We start from the raw sequence: 17,108 nt of genomic DNA, 5'->3' as shown, positions 1-17,108 counted from the left end.
AACCCGGTTGTCAATATGGGGAATTTTAACATTCAAATAGTAAATTTTATAATACGTGTCCTCTATTTTCCAAGTATCAGTTACGATTTTTAAAGTTCAAATAGTAATTTTTCTTACATAGACAATAAATTTTTATACTTATCCTGTAATTATTCACATTTTAATCATAAATGAAAAAATTACTATTTAGAATGATGGTATTTACTGATCACTTTATCATTATATTATTTGTCATTTTCAATTTATATAGTTCATTTTTTTCCGTGTGGGTTTGTTCATTTTTTACAAATAAAGGCCGATATGAAGGACACCCAAAAATTCAGTAAAAATTTTTTTTTTCTCAAAATTGTTCTTGGCCATCAAGTATGTCTCATTATATCATTTTTTAGATGATCCAAAATTTTTTTCAATTTTTTTTTATTTTCAAAATTACGTTCCGAGTATTTCCGTTTTTGAAATAATTTACTCAATGGCTACAAAAAAATATACACGAGGTCTTCTTTACTAAATTAAAATTTGAAAAAAGTTGTTTATCTTAAATATTTTTTTTTCGGCTTCTTTTTTACTAATCCACAGAAAAAAAAGATTTCTTGGCACAAGAATTTTTTACTCGCCCTATGAAAATTTTTTCCCAGTCCAAGAAATTTTTTGTATTATGAATTGAAAACAGAAATTTTCTCACGGCGAGAACAAATTTTCTCAGAGCAAGAAAACACTTTTTGAGTCAATAAATTTTTTCTCGTCCCAAGAAAATTTTTGTGTTCAATTTATAATACAAAAAAATTCTTGCATCCAGAAATTCTTTTTTTCTGTGTCGTATTGAAAATTACATCTTTTCACTTCAATTTCAAATAAACTATTCTCTTATATTTATTTGTTGTAAGTAAAAAAAAAAAGTAATAAATAAAAAATTCATTCTTTTGAGTGGTTCCTTTCGCCCGCCCAAAAAAAGTTTTTTTTTGTGGCAACTTGAAATGTGGTTTGATTACTTCAAATAGAATTTGAAAAGAGATTATTCTTTTAGCGGTTCCATTTCGCCCGTCCTTCCACATATATATCAACATATATCATTTCGGAGAATTTCTCAAAAGCTTGAGCTAGCGCAAAATAATTACTCGGATGATTATAAAATGGAATGTATTAAAAAAAAACGCAGTACAATAAATACAATACATCTAATATATAATCCAATGAAATATTTTTAATTGTGTATACTTATATAATTAAATTTATATAATAAAGATTGTAAATAATGTATAGTATATATTATATATGTATATTAATTTTAATTCTATATTCTAATATAAATTTTATTATATAAACGACAAATAATATATATTTCTGAGCAGACTTAGCAGTATTTCAAGTACTCTATAATTTCGAATAGAGGTTATGTCAAATATTATTTTAAATCCTTTCGATATCGATGTAAAATCAGTGTAAACATTAATTTGACAAATGAGTATATATTTTAGCTTATTTCATAATTATCTATTGTATATTTAATATACTTATATAAAGAATTTTTAAAAAATGCGATTGCAAGTGATATTTGTGATAGCTTCTTTATAAGTATTTTTTTTTTTTTTTTAAATGTTGCTGGCGTGATAATTTGCGCAACATTATTACCTTGGTCCGTCAATCACGTTGTCCGTATTTAAATGTTTTACTATTTCGATAGTTAATCCACGTATCCGTAGCTAGCAGAAAATAGAAGCAAATTTTTATTTTGTATATTACTTGTATTGACGATATGTCAGTGATGATGAATGAGTTCTTAAATATATATATAAATTTTTTTGTCCATACGCGTAAGCAAAAAGTTATATTGATTTACCTTTTCTAGGTGAGTACCAAAATTTATCATATCCAAAACATCTTCTATTTTCTGCAATTTATCTTATTTGTTATTATTCTGTCAGAAAAATTTTACCATGATAGCTGAGAATGTTATTCTATTATTTTTTAATATTCTTTCGTGAATGTTACAATTAATTATTTTTTAATAGTCTTCAGAAGTAATTATTATACTTTCTATTTACTATTGAGATAAATTTTTAATAAATAGTAAAATATTAAGGAGGTTAAAGACTTGTATTGAGCGAAATTAATACCAAGTATTTAAAATTTATAGAATCTTGTTTTTGGCTCATACGTGATCATTATTTGAAATCAGAATTATTTACGGAATAGTTTGTGATAAAATAGATTATTAATAGCACATTACACACCTAGGAGGAGAACGGGACATTCCAACCTGGGTGTGTATTTGCGTACCTGAGCCGAAGGCTATATTGGGAAGTCCTGCCTTTCTCTGTGGTGTTTATACACGGAAAAAAGAGCAGTTAAAAAATTACAGTTTTGTATAGTAGTAAAGCGCTCTAAGTTTGAAACTAGAAAAAAATTACATTTTATGTCAGTACATTTTACAGAAATAACAAATATTACAGTTTCAAACTCGATATTGTCGATTTAAACTGTAAAATTTGCAGCTTAAAATTATATTAATTTTTTTACTATAGTTTAATCTTTAAAGTTTAAAGATTTTTACCCGGAAGGCCTATTTTTACTGTAGAAACTGTAATTTTTCAACTCTATTTTCCGTGTACAATTTTTGATCAGAGCTTCACTTGAAAGTTCAAATTCTTGCCTCTGAGAGAAAAAATAGCGCATGCGCGAATCTTTATCATTTACTTTCTTATAAGAGAAAAGAACGACTTTCTTTCCTCTGAACAGGGCAGGAATTTAAACTTTCGGTGCAGGCATGGCGAAAAAGAATGAGTTTAAACGGACAAGGGGAAAATTGATGACCCCTGATTAAGAAAAATGAATAAATCCATGCTAAGTGTATATCTATATATTAGTAGATTCAAATTGTTTTGAATAATTTCAAACAATTTTTCTCAATCAGGGATTTTTATATTGAATTTTTTTTTTTTTTAATGACAGTAAGGTAAAAGCCCTTATACCCGCTCACTTTTTATTGGAGTGAGATTAAATCACTCAATATAAATGATTAAATAAAATGAAAAACCATATTTTTTTTTATAGTTATTTTTTGAAGTTTCGAGTATTAGAATAAAATTTAAGTTTGAAGAATAATCTTGATAATTAATTATTATTAATTTTTTAAATAAGCTCCTTGAGTGTACCCATAGTCGCTGACTAAAAGTTGTGATGTACCATTACTCGACCAACACATGGCCCTATAGTCGCTCAAAGACAATATCAATTAAACTATGATAAGTTTATTGATTTTGACAAATAATTTATAAATTATACTACTTTATTCTTTCATAATATAAAATTTCATGAATTTTAAAAATGTATTTAATAAGATATAGTTATAACAATTCGAAAAAAATTTGACGTACCCTAAATTTAATCTAACGAATGAACGTTAAAGTAAAAAATGCCCGGCTTTGCGCGATTTTGAAAACAGTTATTTAATTTACATTTATAATCTATTATAAAATAATTTGATACATTATATTTTAATATATTTAGATTCACAAATAATTATTTATCAATAATAATATTTTTAGTTGTAATTTTTTTTTATAAAAATTATAAAAATATGCCTTAAACAGTTGAAGTGAGCGACTAATGGTACTGAGCGGGTATAGGGGCTTTTACCTTAGTCAAAAATTATTTTATTTCTAATTTCAGTAATGCTAGAAGTATTCTTGTCCACTTTGCCTGGTGTTAATTTATTTTTTTTAATATACATAGACATTTTTTTATCACAAACCCAGATTCCATCTCGAAATTATGGTAAAAAAATCGAAAAAACTTCAATACGATCGTCTATAATTTGAAAATTTAAAATGCAAATTTCAAAAAATGAACTCGACAATTTTTAAGAAATTTTGAAAAATATCGTACGGAAAATACGATTTCTTATCTCGCATTTTTTAAGTAATAACCTCCTTAATAAAAAAAAAATAGATCACAATGAATAAACAAATTTCTTTAAATAACATTAAATCACATGGTCCTTATATTTTTAAATAGAATTCAAAGTCGAGTAAGCGGTTTAGCTTCACTGAAATAAAATACTGCTTGGAATTTTAAATGAGCGCTTTCATGTGCAATTCTTTTGTATTATTGTTCTGCAATTTAAATTTTATCTCTCCAATTAATACAAATAACAATTCCAAAAGATTTGAACCTCTAACTAAATTGCCTTCTTTACAATAATATTTACTTTATTTAATATTATCAATTAATTTTATCTATTTTTTTATTAGCCACTAACTATTAGCCCTTTTGTTAACACTACTAAATTTAATCATTAAAAATTTTTTTAAAAATCAAAACTATAAATATTCCACATAAATTATACTTAATAAGTCGCTCATTATTATTATCCTCCTCAAAATGAATTACAGAGACTAAAAGTATTTGTCATTAATCAAGGACTCCATCACAATTATCAGTTAATCCGTTCGAATGATTAAGAGAACTATAAATTTTAATTACGAGCACGATTAATAAAACTAAACTCTAGTCGTGCAAAATGTGAAAAATTCATTATAATTTTTCTTCATTATTTTTTTTATATTTTTTAATTTTTTTTCTAATATATCAAAGTATAAAGATTAACAATAATTATAATAATTTAATAATTAACATTATTATTAGCAAATAAAATAATATTTAAACTCATATAAATATATTTGGTGTTCAACAATACGACATATATATATTTAAATATTTTTTTAACTACAAATTTATAGAAGTTTATCATATAAAAAAAATCATCTTACCCATAGTACTTCGATTTAATTATAGATTATCCTTGCTGCATATAATAGTCATATTTATTTATTAATTAATTAATTAATAATTATTATAAGATAATTAGAAAATTGATTAATAATAAAATTAAGTTCGCGCAGGATTAACATAAATCGGTTGATGATGGTCGTCACGATGATGCTGATAATTATGATTATGCTGGGAGTGATGAGTGCCATTTTGTTTTGAATGGTGCGAATTATTGCGCAGTAGTTCTCTGGTCTCACTCGGGGACCCAGGACTCAGACTATTAGTAGTCGAAGTCTCATGTCGGTCACTTATTATTTCTTCCTCGGTAATCTGCTCAAGGAATAGCGGAGACTGACCAGGATGGTCGCCATTGGAAACAGGCGGGGGTGAATAAGCAGGGGGTGGGCTTCTTGGTGGCGAGCTTGTTGTTTTTTCACTCTGCAGTTCAATCGAGCTGAGTGATGTCATCTTCTTTAATTGCTTAGCTTTCCTACCATGTCTGGTGGTAAGACCGCCAGTTTCAACGTCTCTTTCAAGCCTATGCCCCGATCTAGATCTAGTCAATTGCCTCTGTACGTATTCCTCCAGGTCATCCTCTTCTTTTTTAGCAATAACGCGATTCAGTATTATGAGAAATACTCCAACTACAACTGCGAAAATCCCTGTGATAACAAGTTCATTCCACCACCCACCTGAGCCTTTTGAACTCCAACTTGCTAAATCACCAGGCAGCAAACCACTTCCTAGTAAAAAACCACCCAGTACCAAAAAAACAACTCCAATGTGAAGCATTCCAATAGAGGTAACGACTTTTGAATCCAACATTCCTTGACCAGCGGCATGATGAGGTTGGGCTGTGTGATGATGACGATGATGTCGGTCCAATGAACCTGTCGATGCTCTAGGTGATGTCAGTCCACTTTCACCAGATTGCGCGCTGTAACGACGTTCGCGGGCACGCCGTTGTTCATCTCGACGCTTTCTCTGACGTTTGATGGCCAGTGCCGAGTGCAATCCAACCGCGTGCATCCTGCAACACCGCAAATAAGACGCTGCTCAGTAAGCCAATCATGTCATACTTTTTTTCTATGTCTACTCTGGTTTTTTTATTTCTTCTTTATTTTTTTTATTTTTTTATATATATTTTTTTATATGTTATTTTTTTTTATGTTAATCCACTTCAAGCATCATATTTTTTATAACTCTTGTATCAACTTTATTTTTTAAATCGGGGAACTGAGTAGTTGATATTTATTTACGTTGCAGGATGCATCGTGTTGGAATACATTTTTTTAACTTTAACAGATAGCTTTAAAAATAAAATATTGTTTACCTTTTACAGACGATTTTACAAATTCTCCTTGATGCTCTGGAATTTTTTTCATTTGAATTTACAAGTTATGATTCATGAATTTAATATTGAATCGTTTTCGTCTGCGTTTTTTTGCTCTATGTTTTATTGAACTACTTTTGAAACTTAGGCTAGGTAGCTGCTCAAGATTTTTTTGTTATGAATAAGAAAAGATGGGGTCGTAAATAAATTATGTATAAATAATAAATAAATTGTCAATTCTCTATAATATGAGCACTATAATAATTTAAAGAGAAATATTTCAACGCAAGCTAAGTTACAAATTATTATTAGAAATGTGTATATTGTTGAAGTTTGCTATTCCATTGTGTAATTATGAAGAACTCCCGGGTCGAACATAAAACTTGAATCAGGCTCGCTTTACCATACTTCCGTTGGAAGTTATCGATTTTCCGACAATTTTCCGATAAGATCTTGACTTTTTCGATTTATCCTTCATAAAAAAATTCGTTCCAAAAACGTTCATGACAGGGAACTTCCAAAATTGAGACGATTCTGAACTTTAAGTTAAACATATTTGGAACTTTGAAAAATTATAAAGTGAATAATTTTCAACTGGTGTAGGCTAATCCTGCGCGTTTTTGACTTCCCGCTAAGAACCCGAGTCGAAATTTAAATCATAGATTGAACGTACTAGACGTTAAAAACGTAAATTCAACCTTTGAAGACGTAAATGACCGTGAAAACGTATTAAAGACGTAGTTGACGTACGAAAACGTAAATAAGACTTACGTAATTGTAAATCGTAGATACAATCTTTCAAAACGTAAAATAAAAAAATTAAACCGTATCGAAAACATTTCATGCCAAAAAAACATGTCTAGTCGCCAGGAAACCACAAATAAAAATTCTCAGTATCTTTAAAAAAATATTTTGGGGACTTGCAACAGAAATTCTACTGACAGCCACTTAGCTAGTCTGTAAGACCCAAAGGAGCCCAAGAAAGTAGCTGTCAGTATAGTCAAAGTCTTATTTACGTTTTCGTTCGTCAACTACGTCTTTAATACGTTTTCACGGCCATTTACGTCTTCAAAGGTTGAATTTACGTTTTTAACCAGCACGTTCAATCTACGATTTAAATTTCGATTCGGGAAAATTGGAAATTTTCAAAAATTCGGAAAGTTATTGGTTTTGGTCCGATTTTCGAAAATCGAATTTCTGAGAGATCTTGACGTTTTGAGGTCCGAGGGAGCTATTCTGACTAATTTCAAGATGATGTCCGAGTGTATCTATGTATGTATGTACGTACGTACGTATGTAAATATCTGTAACTTTTGAACGGATGAACCGATTTTGATCGTCAAGGTGCCATTCGACGCAGCTTGTTAATATCTAAAAGCTGCGAAATCTTAAGCTCGATCGGTAGGGTTCGTTTAGAGATATTCCAAAAATAAAATTTTTTCAAAAATGTTTCTTTTGGATAAATTGTAATGTGCTCGATGGATTGATTCCAAAATTGACTGGGCTTTAAAACTTTATAAGCCGCGTCGAATGCCACCTCACCCATCAAAATCGGTCGTGCCTCATTTCCTACATTAATAATTAAATTTAACAAATAAAAAAATATCGCATTGCCACAACTCATTCAATAAATAAATAAAAAAAAAATTTCCTAGCTCAAACATTTAAATGAAAATGAATTTTTATATCCAAAGTAATGGTTGAAAAAAAAAATCTTTTTTTTTGTTTCAATTAAAATTTTTTACTCGATCCCATTTTTTTTTTTAATTTTAATTTTTTACTCGATCTCATTTTTTTTTTTAATTTCAATTTTTATTCATCATCAAATACACTTTAGGTTGATTTTTAAATTATTTTACTAATATCATATGCAACCGACTTTTTTTCACATATGAAACTAACAAATTTCATAAAATAACCTCACTTTAATAGAAGTATATAAAAAAAAAAAAAAAAAAAAAAAAAATTACTTATAGAACATGAAATATCACGTCGCGCATAAACGATAGTCGATGTATTTTTCCACCCGTTTTATTGTACTCTTTCATATCCACTTTTTTTTTACTCTAAAATGTGGGTTAAGCTTTCATACAACCACAAGTATCCCATTGTTTTTAAACCGTACATTAATTTTGTATGGATATAATTAGGCTTCAAACAATTTAAATTCACATTCAAAACTACTATTGTTCAATCAATATTTCAACAATACAAAATTTATGTACAGATCCAAATAATTTCATTAAACTACTAAACTGTCGATAGAATCCGCTTTATGAAAATTAATTAGCAAAATATTTAAATTAAATTAAATTAGAAAAACAAACTTGTTATAAAATTAACGGTGAAATTAATGTCAAGTTTATTACCGCGTATTAACTGCGCATTTCTGTAAAAAAAAAAAAAAAAAAAAAAAACATTTATGGCATGCGGGAATAAAGCCAAGTCTCGTGGGTCGATAGGAAATAAGTCCGGGGTTAAAATGATATGATGAAAGCTGTACAAGTAGAGTATGTGAACTAAGGAAGAAATGGGGTGACATAGCTCTACGCATTTTCTTCACATTTTATATTTAACTCTTTCTCTCTTGACTACTTCACAAGTAAAGCCTCTAGTCTATACGCCCCTATAACACATACGATTTGAAATTCTCCAGCGTATTATCGAATGAACTCTCTCTACAATTAAGGTCAAATTTTTTTTTTTATCCCGAGAAGAGACCATAAAATGCTTATGAAATACAAGTACCGTCTAGACTGTCTCAATGGTATAATACTGATACATTTTATATTATTTGATAAGAGTACTATCTAATTTCGTGATTCATTGTTCAAAGTATGACAATCGAAATGAACCGTTTATTGTTTTCCATGATTTCATTACGATTAACATTACTAATTTAAATGATTCTATGCTGATGAAATTAAAAATTTGATTTTTTGAACCTCATTATTTTGATAAGAATACAAATTTTGTGATCTGGTTTTACAATTAAATGTCGCGTCGTTCAAAAAATGGTGGCGATTGATATGGAAAACCTAAAAATTTCAGACATTCTAGTGTCGGGAAAAATACACGCAGAGAATTTTCGAGTAAAAATTACCCATAAAGTTTGATACTATAAGAAGATCTAGTGAGAAACTAAATTTTTACACACCCGAGTCATAAAACAAACAGAAACCATGTCAATTGTCGCCCCGGAGGTGATTTTTTTTTATTTATTCACTTTTACATACATTTTGTTTCGCGCCAATGTAAATAAAAATCGTGATTTTTCAATATCAAAAAAAGTTATCGTACATTATTTATTTTAAGCTAAACTACAGATTTTATAAAAAAGTGTTTCAAACAAAAATTGTAGGAAATTTAATTTGCTACAAAAAAGATTTCATAGCTTATTATCATATCTCTAATAATTATCAAGTTATAAATGAAATAAATACGTAGTCATTTATTTAATACTATCCGAGTCGAAATATTAGACGTAAATTGAACGTTTTAAACGTTTTGAACGTAAATTGAACGTTTTGGACATCAAAAACTAAATTTGACAGCTTTCAACTTATTCAAAACGTAGATTGGAGTATCACAAATCGAAAGCGTAACTAAAACCTATTTAGACTTACAACAAGAAAACATAAGCATACCAAAAAATTTTTTTTATCGATTTTGTACTCCTGAATTATAATCACTTCAATTCCCTAAAATTTTGTCGCCCGCCTATATATCATATTATATCTTTTCATATATTATGATATCAAGGTCATGAAAATTGTGATTACAAATATTGAAATAAATTAATTAATGTTATCATTGAACTAAAATCACAGCTCATGAAATTACCAATTTTTTACGAACCAAAATACAAAAAAATCGTTCAATTTAATTTCAAAACGTTAAAAACGTTGAATTCACGTTTAAAACGTTAAGAACGTTCAATTTACGTTTAAAACGTTAAGAACGTTCAACTTACGTTAATATTTTGACTCGGGAATGTTTGAATTTATTTTCCTACTTTAAGATGATATTATGTCGAAATAATGAGACGTACATAAAAATATAATCATGTCTTTTTTGTAGAGAATTTTATTAGCTACAAAATTGTTCCTATCCATTTTTGTTGTATCTGCATCCATTGAGCCGGAATTTGAATTTTTCTCCAATAACTTCAATGTAAATTTGTCGTAAAAATGATTTATCAAAAATTCAAAATAATGTTCAACAAAGTAGAGTGCTGCTAATGTACTAATAATTTAGAAAATCATAACCCACAAATGTTAAAATTAGCATTTCATTCCATGATAGCTAGAATGTATATCAAGTTAACTATTGTTTCAAACTTACTCATTTCAAGTCAGTCCTGTCTATTGTCTTTAAACCAAAACGAACTTGTTGTTTGAGGGCTTGGCATTCCCATCTGAATATAATAATCTACAAATTCACCTACTATATTGCATCACGCTCATTCCCAAACAACTACAAAACCCGGTCTCCGGGTATTAAATTATCAGTATACTGCATATTTGTGTTTCAAAATCTCTTTGATACAAATTATGATTATTAAAAAACAAACAATAAAAATACTAGTGTTTAACATTTATTTTATCATAAAGAAGCGGCATGTAAATAACATTGTTGTGATCTTTTGTGAACCTGTACAGAAACAATGATAATATATATATAAGACCCAGGTTTGTGTTTGACCGATCAATAAGCTTCCTACCGTGTCTGACAGAACGCAAACGCAACGTATGCACCCTGGAGTATTCAAAACATTTATATTTAACCGCTCTTTTTTATTAAATACACTAACCACACGATTTTTTTAATAATTAATACTGCCTGTTAACTAACCGTTTAACTGAAGAAAAAAAAAAAAAAAAAAAAAAAAACAGCAGTTAAAACTATTAATTTTTTTCTACGCTAAGAATTTTAAATACTTGTTACTTTTTTTCAAGTTTTGTAGAATTTTCTGCAGTTTATTTTATTCTGGTATTTTATAAATTTGTATTTTACTTTTTTTCATAAAAAAAAATTTTTCTATAATTCTATTTTTAGCCGCCTGGGAAAAAAGAACTTTAAAGAGATCAGATCGAATCAACTAGGATCTAATTTTTTTGAATTTCAAATCTAAAATGATATCAATAGATCTATTTAGATCAGCTCCTTTACATATCTAACTCTATGAAGGTTTTCGAAAAAAATTCTATAAGATTTTGAAAAGGCATAAAGGGAAAATTTGGATAAATAGATACTTTAGATACGCAGGATTAAAATGAGGGTTTGCGGTATGTTTGTATTAGCGACACAACTATTAGGTTATGACGCATCAACGAGAACTACGCCGTATAACAATCTTGTTCACGGCTTGAGCAAGCCTGATCTCAAGTTCAATAGACCTTATTGTCTTTTCCTACCTACACACAAAAAAAAAATTCTCGACTGAAGGTAAATATTCTTGATTCAAGAAAATTTTTTTGGAGACCTAAATTTTCTCAGATAAAGTAGAAATCTTCTCCAACCAAGACGAATTCTCTTGGCTCAAGAAAATCTTGACTTGGTTCCTGAAAACGTTTGTCTTTAAAAATATTTTCTTGACTCAAGATATCTGTTTTTTCTGTGTATGAGTCTTGCTGTAAATACTTCTGGCTAGATTTCAATAGCAAGTCTAATGCAAGCCTTCAACAAGAAATTCGTGCCAGATTATACCTCAATTCTGGAGGAAGACTATAGTGGAAAATAGTTGCGCATGGCTTGCTCAAGATCTGTCCAAGGCTCAAAATTGACCTTGAGCTTTGAGCAGATCTTGAGTAATTCATGCATAAGAAACTTTTCAATTGCACCGTATCTAAGATATCTTCAACATTCTTGTGTAGAATGCCTTGAGCAAGTCATACGCAAATGTTGATGATGATTTCTTGCTGCATGATCTTGCGCAAGACCCATACGTAAAAAAAGACACTAGTGACTAAGGGTTTTGCTCAAGACACTGGCACCATTTCTTGCTGCATGATCTTGCGTAAGACCCATACGTAGAAAAAGACACTAGTAACTAGGGGTTTTGCTCAAGGCACTGGCACCAGAATCTTGTTCAAGCATGTGTTACTTGGGTGGTTTACCAAGTCGAAATTTAGAGCCGTTTTTCACAAGACAAACTCAACTTCTTTTGCGGAAATATGAAATACATTGAGTTTTCGGCTTGGTTTAGACTTAATTGGCTTACTTAGTCACGATTTATGACGAAAAAGTCTAAATCAAATCGAAATTAACTTAGTTTAGATTTATTCGACTTTAAGTATAAGGCAAAAGGAAAAAATTTTAGTCTAATTAGTTAAGTTTAGAAACGATTTAACGTGAGGTAAATAGTCGAAAAAAATTCACCATATTTATAATAATTGTTACAATCTAGATGATTTATACAATCATCTAGATAGTATTCACTACTATCGGATTAATGGTAAAAAATTGTACCATAACTAGATAGTAATTCCTATTATTTAATTTTCTCAGTGTAATGATCGTAGAGATCATTAAGAGCTTTTGCTCTTAAGATGTGCAATAAAAAATATTATGTATGCGAACATATTTTCTGTTGTTGCTAAGTGTTATTACTGGGTTTCTAAGCACCACTGAGTTAAAATTACATGCTGATAATACTCATGAGAAAATATTCCACATAGGGACCATTATATGTAATTCACAATAACGAGGAATGAGAGATAATAAGATGAAATCTTGTATAAAACTTCTTGAGAAAATAAAACATATCCTTTTGTTTATTTTATTTTTATCTTTAATCAGATGTAACCTAGTTTTATTTAAAAGTTATTAAAAAAATTTTTTACTCGTGGTTTTGCGTAAATTTAAATTTAGAAAATTATAAAGAAGAAACTTGGGAAAATAATTATTCTAATTAGACTACCATTGATTAAGCGAGTTAAAGTATACAGAAAATTTAGTTTGTGAAATCAGAACTGCATTCTTGGGTTTCTCTATTTAAATTTATTTCAAGTTTTTTTTTTTAAATAATAAAAATAATTTCAAAGTCCCAAGTTTTACTCCCTTGGGTTTAATGCCGTGCTTTAGTCTCTTTTATATAAATTTTGTATCATCATTTTGAAAATGTAAAAAATGGTGATTATCAACACTCGAAGTCATTTATTTCCCTTTGATAATACCCGCATGAGAATATCATATATGGTAGACATATATTAAAAAATATATGCTACAGATATAAATATATATGTGACAATACATGAAATCTTATATAGAACTATACATAGATTTTGGCCGATTTTATTATATTTCTATATATGTTTTCTCTTATATGATTTCATATATTTCCGTATAACTTCAATATATTATTTATATATTTGAAAACTTATAATTTTAATATATTCAAAAAAAAATGTTATTTATATATGGAAACAAATAAGAATACATATATAATTCATCATTATATGGCACGATATATGTACCATGTATTTAACTTTATAAATTTTTGTATATTTTTCGATATATAGAACCATATGTCTCCCCATATATGTAAGAATATATCAAATCTATTCTTTTCTGTCTTCCTCACTCTGTTATAAGATTCAAACATTGTGTTCAGAATATATATATATATATGTGTGCTAGCTTACAAATTTACATATATCATTATCAATATATGTAATACATGTATTAACTTATAAACTTACGTATATAATTAATTATATTAAAACTTACTATATTATATGTAAGAAAACATATATCGTTTTTGGCCACTTATATGGTCCTATATTGATTATATATTTTTCCATATATATTTATCATATATGGTATTTTCATGCGGGTAATTACCTTGTATGTAACTTAATTCATCTACAAATTTCGAGTTTTCTTAGAACAATAAAAAATAAATCCTAATCCGGTGTCGCTGTTTTCAGCACCCGTCAACTTTGAACATGGGTCATTAGCGTCCACCGTTTATTTAACTATGTTATTCTGTAAGGAAAAATCTGAATAAATTTGTAGGTCTTCTTTCGACTTTTAACAATGCGATAGAGTTGTTGCCAGTCCCGAAAATCCCTTTTTCGCTAAACATTTCCATCAAAATTCGGAGGCATGTAGGCTGTTTATAGTAGAATATTTGGACACAAACGACCCATATTCAACCGATGAGGGTTCAAAAAAACTTATAGAATCACCCTTATATTTTTTTCACAACGAAAAATCTAATGATTCGTTTTATATTTGTTCTAATTTTATATTTTTTTTCTTTCTAAACTTGGGAGTGAGAAAAGGATTTTTTTTTAAATTACAGGAATCTCCTTTGAAACTTGAGATATAGCTTATGTAAAGTGACAAATGAATTTTTATGATCATTACAGGCCGTCTAATGTGAAAAACATATTTTACATAAATTTAAATTTTTTTAAAAATCTCCCTCGAATACGAACAATAAAAAAAAGAAATTTCTATTGTTTAGTTTCTTATATATTCAAAAACAAATGGACAAATGATGTCATACATTTACCAAAAATTTCATTTATTCAAAACCGCTGTCCCTTCATTTTACTTCGCCCTTTCCTTCACGTAAAAAAAATTCTTGCGATCAGCACGATACGATTTCCTGACTGTCACGATACACATTTAGCTATTTGGACGATAGTTAGGTTAGCAATACCCATAGTAATGGCAACGATCGTATCTTGAATGGGATTAGAAGGGATCGTTACGATAACTATCCAGATCATTACTAGAGCGTAACAGACCCCCCCTTAACGCGTATCACCATCCGTTAGATGCTTCCAATCCCAATAACTTTTTTCCGTGTATTATACACAAATATTTCCCCAATAATAAAATCCTAAAAATATATTTTAGAAGTATAAATTTATAACGAATATCTGACATATAAGAAATACGACGCATCGGTACTTAATCAAGTCATTGAGGAAATAGGATTGATGGATCGTCCTGGTAAACATCTTCTCCAACAGGATGTTACGTTATATCGAACGTTACTTTGCCACCCACCCTCTTACATACCGGATGAACAGTAAGGACCCCTTGAGTTCATCAATCCACTTATACTAATGAAATTTATCGGTCGGAAGAAGAAGAACCTGATTGAGCCAATTTAATGTCAATAGATATATACAATTCTATAATTAATCTTTTGAGTTGTTATTAAAGATATTGACCTATTATTAGCTAATAGCCATAATAATTGATTGGTTAATTAGTTAATTAGCCAATTATGAAACAGATCAGCTGGATTATCCAACTGTAAGCTGTAAACTCTGATAAAGTGTCAAAGTACTATGTATATATATAAATGTATAAAAGCCTACAAAAGCTTTTAGTTGACTGGATACAATGGAATTGTATAATAATTTATGTGCTAGTGCGATGAAGCTTTCATTAGTAAACAATGACGTAAGAATAGATATCAATTATTATCAAACAAGCTGTTCTATATTTATATCGTCATGACCTTTTGTTTATTCAGAATGAAATATTTTATCGTAAATCAGTTCTATTAGTTCACCACGAATGAAAAATATAGTATGAGTAAATAATGAAAAAGATTGATATTTTATGATAAATATATTAAACGTGGAAATAGAAAAAAAAGATGCCCTAAAGATATGAATTTTTTTTATCTTGTCAAGTAAAGGTAGATAGACTCGCTCGAAGATTTAAGTATAAATATTCCGTAATTCCGAGCTTGAGGTAATTCTGCGACGGAATTATTAGAGGTAATTTGAAACAGGTGTAATTTTGTAAATTGCTAGGCGGAGTCAGGCTTGTCATTACGGATCGTAAATTAAAAGATTGAGCTGATGTATGAAATAAAGTTTTCAAAGATAGCTTTAGTAAAAACTTGAAGAATAAATATATAAATATTTATAACTTTTCATGTTTGATATTGTAGTAAGCGAAAAGTTTTATCTCATTCAATAGTTATTTTTTTTAAATGTATATAAATATTGTATTGATTTCAATGTTAATCTGTTTAGTTAGCTTTAAATGTATGTTCTAGGTACTTTTATTGATACTTTTAACTTAATTTAAAAGGAAAAGAGGACAGTTACTACCATTCAAAATAATTACATTAGAAATTCAAGTTACTGAGGACATTTTAATGCATATTTTCAGTGTAATTTTCTATGATAAATATTTAATTTTAAATGGAATGTTTTCATTCCATTTTTCTACACTGTTAGAAAAAATAACCTCTAGAAAAATTGGGTTTTCTTCTCACAAGAAATTGTACTATTGAAAATTTTCTGTTGAACCTTTGAACGGTAACCCTAAAAATTTGGACACTACGGACAAACCCGGTCTGGCAAACCGCTATTAGAAGTACACTCGGTTTTTTTATTATTGAGAAGGGAACTTTTTCTATTACGAATAAAACTGTACCTTAGACTGGGCCAAAAAAATCGACTATTTTTTTTTTTTTCTCGATACTGTGAAAATGTTCTTCCTGATGACCAAGAAAATTATTGTGCAAGTTTGAGCCCTCAATATTGATATTAAGAGGTGTATTGTTACGACTATAAGTTTTTTGGCAGAAATTCCATTTTTTACCCAAAACTCATAAATTATCTCTATGAAAAATTTGAGCAATGTATATTCTAAAAGGAAATTCAATCTCCTACAAAAAAGCCTTGTAGTAAATTGACGTAAAATGAGCCGTTTCTTTGTAACTGTGCCTTAAACATTGATTTGTTTTTTAAATTCTTTGTTTCTATTTTGAATTTTTATAACTACTAGAAATATTAAAATTTTTCTTAGTCAAGATATATATTTTTGAAGAAAATTTAATGCTGTACAAAAAAGGTATCTTAACATTTTTTGCTAACTTCACTCCTTCGAAAGTTATTCAAGGTTGAAGTTTAGTCAAAACGACTATTCAAGCATGGGACTGAGTAGCATTCTTCATAGTCCTGATTCCCATGATATATTAGGACATACATATCAGGACATATCTATATATCTATAGATAGCG

At 28.7% G+C, this 17,108-nt stretch overlaps 2 protein-coding genes across 2 annotated transcripts in view; both read right to left on the bottom strand.

The window, feature by feature from the left end:
* The window catches only part of LOC130670878 (uncharacterized), a 75,139-nt gene that overhangs the window by 49,458 nt on the left and 8,573 nt on the right, over window positions 1-17,108 (bottom strand). The gene's annotated exons all lie outside the window — the stretch shown is intronic.
* LOC130670877 (uncharacterized) overlaps window positions 4,639-17,108 on the bottom strand; it is a 59,455-nt gene continuing 46,985 nt past the window's right edge. The window contains exon 2 of the mRNA XM_057474482.1: window positions 4,639-5,800. Coding sequence (XP_057330465.1) covers window positions 4,888-5,799 — 912 coding nt within the window. The 5' untranslated portion in view covers window position 5,800 and the 3' untranslated portion in view covers window positions 4,639-4,887. The remainder of the gene's footprint in view (window positions 5,801-17,108) is intronic.

This window comes from Microplitis mediator, chromosome 7 (assembly GCF_029852145.1).
Source record: "Microplitis mediator isolate UGA2020A chromosome 7, iyMicMedi2.1, whole genome shotgun sequence".
Lineage (NCBI taxonomy): Eukaryota > Metazoa > Arthropoda > Insecta > Hymenoptera > Braconidae > Microplitis > Microplitis mediator.
This window is presented reverse-complemented; position numbering and strand designations above follow the sequence as displayed.